The sequence below is a fragment of the Lolium rigidum genome, chromosome 2 (assembly GCF_022539505.1).
Source record: "Lolium rigidum isolate FL_2022 chromosome 2, APGP_CSIRO_Lrig_0.1, whole genome shotgun sequence".
Classification (NCBI taxonomy): domain Eukaryota; kingdom Viridiplantae; phylum Streptophyta; class Magnoliopsida; order Poales; family Poaceae; genus Lolium; species Lolium rigidum.
Genome location: NC_061509.1, coordinates 78,050,231 through 78,062,805, shown reverse-complemented (window position 1 = coordinate 78,062,805; position 12,575 = coordinate 78,050,231). Strand labels below are relative to the sequence as shown.

The 12,575-nt window shown below is 48.4% G+C and overlaps 2 protein-coding genes across 2 annotated transcripts; both read left to right on the top strand.

Moving 5' to 3' along the window:
- Positions 1 to 4,779: 4,779 nt before the first annotated feature.
- On the top strand, positions 4,780 to 8,719 carry LOC124686764 (dehydrodolichyl diphosphate synthase complex subunit NUS1-like). The gene is made up of 7 exons (XM_047220665.1): positions 4,780 to 5,083; positions 5,919 to 6,252; positions 6,793 to 6,857; positions 6,991 to 7,171; positions 7,291 to 7,387; positions 7,800 to 7,882; positions 8,418 to 8,719. Exons 2-7 carry the CDS (start codon positions 5,958 to 5,960, stop codon positions 8,423 to 8,425), a joined length of 729 nt encoding a protein of 242 aa, XP_047076621.1. The 5' UTR covers positions 4,780 to 5,083; positions 5,919 to 5,957; the 3' UTR covers positions 8,426 to 8,719.
- Positions 8,720 to 9,108: 389 nt separating this feature from the next.
- Positions 9,109 to 10,372, top strand: LOC124691983 (chlorophyll a-b binding protein 8, chloroplastic-like). The gene is made up of 3 exons (XM_047225285.1): positions 9,109 to 9,340; positions 9,436 to 9,494; positions 9,580 to 10,372. The coding sequence occupies exons 1-3, from the start codon at positions 9,227 to 9,229 to the stop codon at positions 10,196 to 10,198; spliced, it is 792 nt and encodes a 263-aa protein (XP_047081241.1). The 5' UTR covers positions 9,109 to 9,226; the 3' UTR covers positions 10,199 to 10,372.
- Positions 10,373 to 12,575: the final 2,203 nt, after the last annotated feature.

The following is a 12,575-nucleotide window of genomic DNA, read 5'->3' as shown; positions in this document are numbered from 1 at the left end:
GTGCTACCGTATACCTGTTCGTCTTGGACAGGTAGAACCATATACTCCCTCCATTCCATTCCAACCATTCCAATGCAATTCTAGCAACTAATGGGTAGTCATACATTAACATGGTTTTTGTAATGCTCATGGTCAAGAACAATCATGCGTTGATCTCCATCCCATCCTACACCACTCATTCTCTTAAGTTGCAATATCTTTTGAGATTACCTCCTCCAATTCCTAGTGTGATGGCATATTTGATTTCTAGTCAAGCTAAGCTAGATGTGGGTGAAGTGGGCTAAGAGCATCTCCACTCGTTGGCGCTCCACTCGTTGGCGCTCCCCACGCCCAAATCCGACGAAAGTTTCGTCCGGATTGGAGGAAAATTAGGCCTGGGGAGCGCCGAAGTTCCAACCGTCCCCCCTGCAGGACACCCCCAACTTGGGCATTTGACATATTTCAATCAAATTCGACATAAAATTTAACAAGTTTGGCGAACAAAATTCAGGAAATTGCTGAAACAAATTGGGCGAAAATCAGTACAATGTTTAACAAGTGCTGAAACAAATGAAGCACACAATTTCACAAAGTTTTGAAACAAATAAATAAAGACACACTAGTTGGCGTCGGCGTTGGCGTTGCCTCGGAGCGTCCATATGTGCTCCACCGGATCATCTTGCAGCTGTTGATGCATTGTAGAGTCTCGGATCTCCTGGCGCATAGCAATGAAGGCAGCCCATGATGGAGGCACCTGGTGATTAGGCTGTGCAAGAGGTCCCTCTCTCTCATATGGTGCTTGTTGCTCAGCCAGAGGAACCGGATGTTTTCGCTCATTTTCAATAATCATATTGTGTAGGCACACAGCAGTTCATCACCTCCCACATCTGATCTTTGGACCAAGTCATAGCGGGGAACCGGATGACAGCAAATCTCTGCTGGAGGACACCAAATGCACGCTCGACGTCTTTTCGGCAAGTTTCTTGTTTCTTCACAAACTCGCAAAGTTTGGGGGTGCTAGGTTTCGAGATAGTCTTCACAAATATTGCTCACTTTGGATAGATACCGTCTGCAAGGTAGTATCCTTTGTTGTAGTACCGACCATTGATCACATAGTTCACCGGGGGAGCATGACCCTCAACAAGCTTGGAAAAGATCGGGGAGCAGTTTAGGACGTTGATGTCATTGTTGGATCCAGGCATACCAAAGAAAGAGTGCCAAATCCAGAGATCATGGGTAGCCATTGCTTCAAGTATCACAGTGCAGCCGTTTTTGTGACCCTTGTACATTCCCTATCACGCAAACGGACAGTTCTTCCATTTTCAATGCATGCAGTCAATGCTTCCAAGCATCCCTGGAAAACCCCTAGTTTCATTTGTTGCAAGGATCTTCTGAGTGTCTTCGACAGTGGGTGATCTCAAGTAAAAGTCCCCGAACACTGCTATGACGGCCATGCAGAACCGGTAGAAACAATCAAGGGCGGTGGACTCCGCCATCCGAAGATAGTCATCTGCACCATCACCGGGAGCTCCATACGCCGAGCATCCTCATAGCCACCGTGCACTTCTGCGGTGACGAAAATCCAACCAAACCGAGTGCAATCCGCCTTGCATCCGAAGTAGGGGTCAAAGTCTCGGATGGCATACACAATTTGCGTAAATAGCTTTCGCTCATCCCGAAACGACGCCGGAAAACACTCTCACCGTGCAATGGATTATCGGCGAAGTAGTCGGCGTACAACATGCGATAGCCCTCCATTCATTGTCTCGGCTTGCACTTCCGGCGACCCGGTGCCGACCCACCACGTCGACCGGTTGCCGGTCCGGCGTACATGCTTGACAAGCAACCGAGGATCATCATGTGCTCCTCGGTCTTGGACGGCGGCTGCCATCTCTTCTCGCATAAGCTCGACGAACATCCTGCTCCTCCTCTTCGTCTGAGTCCATGGCCGGCGAGGCAAATGGACGAACACCTGACGGGCGTGGTCGAGGCAACCCGAGCCGCGAGCGACGAGGAGTAGGCCAAAGTCGCAAAACAGGCCGGTGGAGGAGCAGCCAGATAGGCCTTCGTCGAAAGACGGCGGAATATAGGCATGTGGAGAAGGAGGGACGGCGGAATCTGGGCAACAAGCCGGCGGGGTGGTGCCGGCGGCGAGAGAGATACGAGGGGTGGGGAAGATTTTGATCGAGGTGGCGGTGGGGTTCGTGTGTCGAGTCGCCGACAGATCGGGCCCTTCCCCGCTTTTCACTCGTCCGAGTCCCCGAGCGCGCCCGGGGACCGGGGATGGCGTGGGCTCGCCGGATGGATGAAGGGCCAAATCCGGACGAAAACGAGGAACCGGGGGCGCGACTGGGCCGAATTTCGCCGTCCGGATGGAAAAAACGTCGCTCGGGGGCCTCGTCGGGGAGACGAGTGGAGATGCTCTAATGACAGCAGGCGTGTATGGGGTTATAAGGACGTGGTGGCGGTGTCACATCGATGGTGGCATTTGCAGGAGGAGGCGCAATTGCAGCATGTGCAACCTCAATGTCGAGAGTTGGTGATGTCGTGGTAGCGAAAAGCGCAGAAGCACAATTTGTGGGCAGCTAATGTGCATCACTGGTGTGGAGTGCATGAAAAATTCAACAATTGGGTTGGTGAACATTGAGCGAGGTGGAGCTTAGGCGAAAGCCTTGTCCTAGCTAATTCTCATTTGTTGTCAATAATGGCAAAGTCTGCTCGCGTCGTTCTTCTTCTTGGAGGCTTGTCATGGAGATCCATTTCCTCACCCTTCAAGAGGGGCTTTTGGGATCTTTTGGAGAAAAACAAGTCTAGTTTTTTTTTGGAGTGGGCGACCTTGGCCTCTATGTCCTGACCACCTTGGATACGTCGCTTTGGATGGTCAGCTTACAACCGTTGTGTCTGGCTCTATTTGTCGTGTGCATTGGATGCCGAGGCAGCCTATCTGAGATGATTGATGTGTGCCAAGGTGACCACCTCGGGCATTGGTGCGGCGGTAACTTCACGAGACAAAGTTGCATCTCAACACAACTTGGGTGACAACTTTGAGTTGTGGGGCAACATGGTCATCATCTCAGCCGACACATTATAATAAGGATGGTTGGATGATATGTCAGGGCGGCAAACTAGAATGTGGTGTGTCATTCGTGGTCTACTAGTGTTTGTCTTGTGCATCTTGGGCGTTAGGCAATGTAACACCCTGACCACCCCCGGCCGGGCCTGTTACCCTGGCAGCTCTTTAGGATCTCTAGACTAGCTCCACAGACCAACACATGTCTTTCCTCCGCACTTTGTCCTCACTCGTGTGCACCCGGGAACTACTTCTCGGTCGGTCACCCATCCTCAAATTACTCTAGGCCAAGCATGCTTAACCTCGGAGTTCTTTGCCAATGAGCTTCCAGAAAAGAAGTTGCAACTTGTTGGTACGAGTATCCTATCAATCCTATTAAGCCCTAGGCCGGGATGTCACACTCATCCCCCTTAGAAGATCGACGCCCTCGTCGATCAACCCCAGGCTAGGAACGTCCCCTCTTGGCACACGTCTGTGCGTCCATGGCTGTCACATGTGCCATGCCGTGTGCCACGACGGGCCACACCAGCCATGCGCCACATGCCCGAACCCCTGACCCGCACATGCCCGTGTAATCGCGAAGTTCGGCTTTGATACCAAATGTAACACCTCGGCCACCCACCGGCCAGGCATGCATGTCACCCCTGGAAGCTCACTAGGATCTCTAGAATGGCCCCACAGACCAACACATGTCTTTCCTGCGCACTTTCTCCTCATTCGTGTGCACCCGGGAACTACTTCTAGGTCGGTCACCCATCCTCAAATTACTCCGGACCAAGCATGCTTAACCTCGGAGTTCTTTGCCGATGAGCTCCCGGAAAAGAAGTTGCAACTTGTTGGTTTGAGTATCCTATCAATCCTATTAAACCCTAGGCCAGGATGTCATGGGCAATGAGCGGTGCGGGTTCACAACCGAGAGCGAGTGGTTGCATGTTGGTCGGCTCCCCAGAAGGTGGTTTCAACATACCGCTTAGGGCACGGAGTGATGAAATTCGGGGTGACGACCTCGAGAGTTTGGCAGCTTTGAAGGCTTTGACCTTGTGTGGTGTGGGCGACGAGGTTGTCTTTGATGTTGGCGTTGATGTGTCGAGTGAAACAACCAGTGTAGTGGTTGCTTTTTCATCTCTGACAAAGAGACGAGGCAATAGCTGTCAAGACATTTGTTCTCCAATAAAGGTGTGAGACTGGTTGGTTCGATGCCCTGTTGATTTTTTATTGTGTAGTGGTAATGGTGGACGAGTGTGGGTTGACTCCATCGAAAAAAGAGAAAATGTGTGCGACCCTTCCACTATTGACTCGCCACCATTTATTTTTGGGAAATGTGTAGTACATGATATCGTTATTTTTATGGTGTTTACTGAAACACACCATCCGATTGCATCTTTATCATGTATCATTATAATTATAATTTTATGACACATTTATCAGAACACACCATATTGAAAGAGATGAAAATTTTAACATCTTTTGCCTAGGATAAGCACGCTAGCAATGTGTCAAATTTTTCATTTTTTGTTTGTACGGTGTGTTTTGGAAAATGTGCCAATTTGCCAATTTATTTCGGCAAATCAGATAGTCCCGTAGCAAAATTTGCTTTTTTTAAAAATTACTGATGGAATAGTTAAATCTTCTGCCTCGTGTTTAAGGGGAAAAAAGATTCTAAGAAATTTAGGACCTCCATTGTTAGATGCAATTTACCCAGTCTAGAGTCGAAACTAGCAGTACAAAATTTCCTCATCTGAATTCCCGCGTGGGAAGAACTTTCCCCTCTTCTTTCTCCTTCTCCCTCGCGCCGGCGGCGGCACCGCGGCAACTAGCTCTGACGGCATCCCCTCGTCCTTTCCCATACGGTCTACGGGACTGGCGTGGAGCCGTAGGTTGGGGATCTATCCGGGGTCCCGTGCTCGGTGCTCGGACTGACCTCGTGACGAACCCTACTTTTCTTTGGTGTGAGCACTATAATCCCAATCTCGCTCGCCTGGATCGATACTCAAATCTAGGGCACCCGTGCGATCTTGGACATTGGTTGTCGAGGTATGAGCCTTTTCCCGTACAGTGAATTAGTCAAACCCCGTTGACCTCCAGAAATCTTGGCTGCACACCCCTCACACCATCTAGATCCGCCCTTGTGGCCCTGTGACACATTATGCCATTGCATTGCTTGCAGTAGTACTATTTAAGGGCCCTGTGAGCTCTAAAACTTATTTACTCGTCTAATCCTACTTGTGTTGCCATGCTAGCCGGCATATTTGGTGGCTCCCGTTAGGGAATGTGGTTAAAATTAGAGCAATGTTGGCCTTCTCTGGAACATGTCAGTATCGTTGTCAAGCTGGATGCACCAGACATGTTTTTTTAGCACAGAATGCAGCAGACCTTTTTTAGCATTGAATGCATCAGACATGTTAATATCATGAAATGCTATGTTAAGAGAACACATCTCTGGCTATATGACATGGCACTTCCTATGTGTTTGTGCTAGCTGGGCCTGCATTGTTTTGGTTCTATGGAGTTGTCTACTTAATTATGAAATGAAGATGTGTGTTCGATGGATAAATCTGACGAAGCGCAGCTATGTCTTTGCTGGTTTTGTTCCAAGCATGTGCATGTTCTCCATCTGTCTGCATGATTAGATGAGATAGAAAAATGCTAGGATGTATACGAAAACATGCCAATGATTATCAGCTGTTACAAATCGAGGTGATTAGTAGATACTATTAATTTATTCTTTTTACCTTTCATAGTATTAGAGAAACATGACACTTGTTATCTATTACTTCGTTGATCCTATTATTCCTATCCCATGACCATCCATCTGGTAGAATTACAGGAGGCAACTAATGATGTTAGTAATTTCATGTTGAATTTTCAGGGAAGTGTACAGAGAGCTGTGTTACTTTATCTTGGCTAAATGCAGATATCTTGGTCATCCACGATAGTAGAGCTCATCTTAGGGCTGCTATGGTACCTCACCCACATGTTGATCAGCCTTTTTGATTTGTGGTCGCATCTGAGTAATTATCTAGAATGCTATCTTATTTCGTCCGAGTTGCTGCCCAAGTACCGAAATATTCATTTTGAGAGACTTAAGTACGTGGGCATTGTAGTTGACAGAAGAGAAACAGATAATATTTTGAAGATCAAGCAGCTTTTACGGTGGCTCTCAACTATTGGCGTTAAACATGTAGTTCTCTATGACATTGAAGGTGTGATAATGAACATTTGCCACATGCTTACTTGTTTGAGTACATATGGTTTATTCTTTTCTAGCCATATTGGCCTATACTTACCTGTACACAAAACTCTTTCTTCTTATTTCTTAATGAAATGCGTCTGAGCGCCTGCCTTTGATGGTGAAGAAAGGCAGAAATTAAACAAGTTTATTGACAATATGGGATAACAACGTTGGGTGCTTTTTTAAAAAATGGTTTGCCCTTCAAGTTTTCTTCTGCAAATCTGTACCGTGAAAAGAACAGCCTTCATAATTTATGTATTTTACATGATACTACTTCGAATAGTTTGAACTGTGCATCAGATACTGAATGTAGAAAATCACTAAACTTGTAACCTTTCTAACATCCAAATAAAAGAGAAAGGGAGCATGTCAATATACCAGATCTTTTTGAAATAACATAATAAGCCAAGATAATTACAATGTTTCCTGTTACTTCTCAGCTTCATGCACTGATTGGTGCACAATCAACGGTGCGGAGAGACATGCCTGACCATTTGACAATCCTCTACAGGAGTACTGAAGGAATTGCTTGAACCTGGTATAGATGCCCGAAGAGATGAGAAGTCAAGTTATTTAGTAAGTTGCTTAATACAGAATTCTGCTGGCCCATTTTACTGTCTAAAATATGGACCAGGGTGATTGTTAGCCATTATTTGACTGGTATACACATCACTCTTATAACTGTTGTATCACTCATCTGGACCTGTAGGATCTTAATGCACATGGAGGGATGCATATAGAGTGTCTTTCTGGTTCTAATGGTAAGGAAGGCATTGCTAAAGCAGCAAACTTACTGTGCTCAGATTTCTGCAGTTGCGATACTCATGAACACAGCAAAAATGGCATTGCATTTACAGAAGCTGACATGGCTAGCGCACTCAGAGCAGTGGGTATGTTCTGAAAAATCATCTCCTCCAAATTCTTATTATATTTTCCCTAATCATTAATGTTTAGGAATCTGTATATCGCAATTCTAGATTAGCACTTACCGTTCCAATCTTTCCATCAGGTAGTGGTGGGCCAGAACCTGATCTTCTTCTTGTGTATGGTCCTGCTAGATGTCATTTAGGATTTCCTGTGTGGAGATTACGGTTCACAGAGATTATGTAAGTTTTTTCCTCCCTTTATAAAATTCCCACTAGTTTCCATAGTAAGCAAGTTTAATGAACTTGCTCAAATCACATGGAAAACTATTCCACCTGAGGTTGAGGGGTGATTATGTGCACTCAGAAGCTCATTGGTCTATCCTTATTCACCCAAGCTTTGACCACCGGGGGAATGCTCCCTCCCTTGGCTATAGGATGTTAGATAGGTGAGATCTCTCCAACAACTTTTCACGCGGATAGCACCCTGTTTAGTCCGAACACATCACCTGCAATTCGAACCCGGGTGGGCGAGCTCAACATTCGGAGCTCAAGCCACCAAGCCAGTTCTTGGTTCTCAGTTTATCCTTATTCACATTACTAGTGTTACTATTTTATTTACCACGTGCTAAAACATATTTTGTTGTGTGTGTAGGTATATGGGTTCACTGAATTCAATGAAATATGGTTCTGTTGTGAAGGCTTTGTATCGATTTTCGCAGAAATATCAAAATTATGGTAAGCTTATATTTTAGTTTGGCATTGTATACTGTGCTGGAGAAAATATTTAAATCTTCACATTTGCTGTAATTTAAACAAATATTATGTACTTACATGAAATTAAAACTCAAAATAAATAAATTATTTTCATGATTTTTACATGTTTCATAAAATGCTTACATTATTATACATGGTGTAAAGTAGTGCTCCATACTTTGTGAAATTTCTGTCTGCCTTGTCAAATAATAAATATACATATGGATTATTAGTTTCATTGCTTTGTGTTTGGAAGCCCACAATGCAGGAAAAGTCTGATTATGAACTGTTGAAACCAGCTTAGCCATCAAGCTTAATACGCACCACGAGAAACTAGAAGCTGCATGTCGATAATAAAACAGATCAAATAGTTCTTTTGCTCAAATGTATGCCATTTTGTGTTAAAAGAAGAACGCCAAGAAGGCACAAAACTGTAAACAACCGGAAACCAAAAATTTGATTAAATAACAGTTCAGTGCACATCCAAAAGAACTGACTGTAACCTTTTGTCTATCAGGTACATGAGAGCGGAGACTAATGTAATGAAGGCACCCTAAAATGTGCAACTTCTGGAAGCTGGCTAAAGTTTATTAAGTATAGTCTTGGACTCTTGGTGGATACAATGTGCTTCCTTTTTTTGGTAGGATCAAATGGGTACCCGTAGGGCTGTAGAACATACAGGTGCAAACCTCATCCACCGTATTTTAATTTTCATCGGAATGTAACAGACTGGCAGCTCAGTGATTTGTATTACTTTTGTGGAGAACTGAAACATGCACCCTTTTTTGCCTTGCGAAATTCATTTTGGCTTCATATGACCGTATACAATATTAACTGCCAAAGTAGTTTCTTAAGTGAAGAAATTTCAGGATTTAGTTCCAGAAATTCTTCCCTTATCTACATGGCGATACATGATAGGCTCATTAGAGCAGCCATGGGATCTCATATCTCCCAAGTAATGCATGCTGTAGACTCAAAATTGCTCTGGTCTGTGCTGTCCACAAGCCTGCTTGTGCTTGGGGTCTGAAAAATCTCAGCCAAGGGAATGGAAGTATGCAACCTAAGCTGCTGAGAGGCCCCCTTATCTCACCGTACTCGCCACATGGCGAACTTCTACTGGGTCCACAGATGCCCTCATCCGCTCGGGTTGCACCTCACATCTGAATTAGATTTTCCTGGCCCCGCTGCTGCCCAGCCACAAGCACACGTTCCTCTCTCCTTTTGTAGCAGTGACGAGTTTGGAGCACACACTTTCATCTTCAGTCTCACCACACACCGCACCTGCCTCATCTCTCTGAGCAGCAAGAGGAGGAGCTTGCAGGAACAATGGCGGCTCAGGGTCTTCTGTCCGGGAGGCCAGTGCAGTCCTCCATCTCCAGGTCGTCTTCCTCCCGGAAGTCCTCCTTCATCGTCAGGGCATCGTCCTCTCCCCCTGCCAAGGTCCGTTCGATCATCTCTACATATGCTGCTCTTTGTTATCTAGTGTCACCGGAGCTTATTTACTAACTATGGTTTACCTTTGTTTTCTCTTTCAGCAAGGTAACAGGCAGCTGTGGTTCGCGTCCAAGCAGTCCCTCACCTACCTTGACGGCACGTAAGTCGCGACACAAGACCGTATGGTTTAAGTTCTAACACGATGGTTCTTCCGGTAACTAACTGAGATTTCTGTGGTTCTGCAGTCTGCCCGGTGACTTTGGCTTCGACCCCTTGGGTCTGTCCGACCCAGAGGGCACCGGCGGCTTCATCGAGCCCAGGTGGCTGGCCTACGGCGAGATCTTCAACGGCCGGACGGCGATGATGGGGGTGGTGGGCATGATCGCCCCGGAGGCCCTGGGCAAGGTGGGTCTTGTCCCCTCGGAGACAGCCATCCCGTGGTTCCAGGCTGGCGCGATCCCGCCGGCGGGCACCTACCAGTACTGGGCCGACCCCTACACGCTATTCGTGTTCGAGATGGCTCTCATCGGGTTCGCCGAGCACCGGCGGCTCCAGGACTGGTACAACCCTGGCTCCATGGGTAAGCAGTACTTCCTGGGCCTCGAGAAGTACCTCGGCGGCTCCGGCGACCCAGCCTACCCCGGCGGCCCCATCTTCAACCCGCTCGGGTTCGGCACCAAGAGCGAGAAGGAGATGAAGGAGCTCAAGCTCAAGGAGATCAAGAACGGCCGCCTCGCCATGCTCGCCTTCCTGGGCATGTCCCTCCAGGCCATCTTCACCGGCGTCGGCCCCTTCCAGAACCTCCTCGACCACCTCTCCGACCCCGTCAACAACAACATCCTCACCAGCCTCAAGTTCCACTAGGCCAAAAGCATCGTCGTCCTGTGCATGGTATACCTGTGTGCGTGCGAGAGGTATATATGCAAGGGTGTGGGTGTGAAATGTAAATTTGTACGCGTGCTCCGCGCATGCTTGTAATATCTCTATATTGTGCTATTAATTTAGTACATGCATTGCATCTCTGATCATCTTCAGCAACTTCTGTGTCTTCTCCTCAACGAACTTACACTGTACGTGCAATTAGGTGGCCTTTGACGAATATCTATACTGTATTTAGATTTTCACGAAAATAGAAAGACAAATTCTCAACAAAAAAAAAGACAGAAAGAGATTTTTTCATGAAATTTCGCAACGTTTACCACAAAATGTAAAATCAAGCTTGACAGGTGAGAAATGTTCCACCTCGATGAGGTCTACACAGAAAGCCAGCTAGATGGTCGTCTCCCTCCACCTCCCCCTCCTCCCCACATCCCGATCTACAAAATCCTCTGAAAAATCCTTCGATCCAGGACGCGGATCCTGCTAAGCCTTGTGGGGATTGTGCGCTGGTGACCGATCTCATACCGGAGGCTGTGCAGAGGGACGGATTCCCCCATGGGCACAACTGGGTGACCCGAACCGTTTTTCCTCTTCCGCTCCTGAGAGGCGGCGGCGGAGGCGATCCCCAATCTTCCCAATCTCCGGCCAGGGCGCTGGGCCTGGTTTCCTCTCCCTCCGCTTGCCGCTCTGGCGGGGAGGGGGAACCTCGTTCCTCCGTTCTGGCCTAGTAGTTAGGGTTAGTTTTTGTCTCCTATGGTGCGTCGTTGGGGTGGTGGGAGCGGCGCCCGGGGAAATAAATCTGCCACAACTCCACTCCCACACCGGCGGCGACCTTCACGGCGACGTCTCGGAGTTGTTGGCAACGTGTGCTTGTCGATCTTTCAGGTCGGCGGCTTGGTCTTCTCGCCGTTCTTCAAATCTGGCGAGATCTGTTTCTCAACGTGTCACTGGCGTTTGTCGTTGTCCACGACGGCGTTGGGGGCCGGGGCGAGGTGGTTCTTCTGGAGCGAAGATGTTGGTCCGGAGGTGGTGGTTATGTCGTTCTTCTCCGACTTCGTCGATGGGAGGCGACGTATCTTGGTCCAAGACAGCACGGGGGCGTCCCCCGGTCGACGTGCCACAGCGACATGTGCCTCGTTGCTTGCAAGCGAGCTCTGTTCATCGACTCACAAAGCCTCGATGGCGATGGTGCTTTTTGGATCTTGCAAAGGTGGAGGCTCGACGTCTCTTCTTGCGTTCGTCTCGGCGGCGTTGGAATTGGACGGCGGCAGTGGCTACGGTGGTTGCGGCAAACCCTAGAGATCGTTTTGTATTTCTCGATCTTTTAGGTTTTTATCCGCAAATTCAGGATAATCATTTTATCCCGGTTTGTCTTTTAGTTTCCACATGTGTTGCTTCATGTAACTTGGTGTTCAATTAATGAAATATGTGGTTGCTCTCAAAAAAAGGGACGGATTCCCCCGTCCGGGCGTGGGGAAATCGCGTGGCGATGGCTCAAGCCCGTTCTCCTTGCTCGCTGCGCCTGCGGTTGGTTCTCAGGCATGCTCTTCGTCGGTGTTGGTGCCGAACCTGCGCTCCTCATCCGCGCTTCTGCGCAGGCGGCGGCTCCGATCTAAGCCACCTCCATGGCCTGGGGATCGGGGTGTTGTTCCAAGGCACCTCTGCCATCGTCGGGTGGCTGCGGTTGGCTCGCCCATCCCAATTCCGGCTGCCCGCGAGTCCCTGAGTTTGAACTCATGTACCCCACCTTCCAGTCCGTTGGCAATGGCGCCTTTGGTGGCACCCACTTGTCCCATTCCTTTGACGGGTTTCTCTAGGGCGTCTTCTATGGTCGAGGGGTTTGAGAAACACTTCGGGCAACTCTGGTCCATCCCATCCCCACCCAAACCTAGGGTTCCTTGCTCCTCGCCCACCTCCTCTCCCACGATCTGCTGGATCTTTCGCGAACTATATGAGCTCAAGCACTTCACCCCGAAGGATTGCTTCCCCGTAGCGAGATTCGAGCGGATTCGACAAACTCCCAAGTTCTTCAGTTTTGCACGCGACGGGTGGGGCGGAGGAGGCCAACGTTCTACGTTTGTGGAGATCCTCCGCCGCAAATCAATGGCTGATGGCGGCCGACAGGGAGAGGGACGCTATCATCAACAGGCTCGGAGGCCTCCTCAGCAACCTCCTACTCGTACCGCGGGTGCGGGTGCACAGAGCCCCCCTCCTCCGCCTCGTCCTGCGCCTCGTCCTCGCCAAATCTCCAACACCTCTGCTCCGACAGCGGCAACATCTTCTTCGGCTGCTGCAGCTGCTGCACTTCCTCATGTGCCGCCAGAACAAGTCCTTGACCCCAGGTATAAGGTTCTCGTGTGCT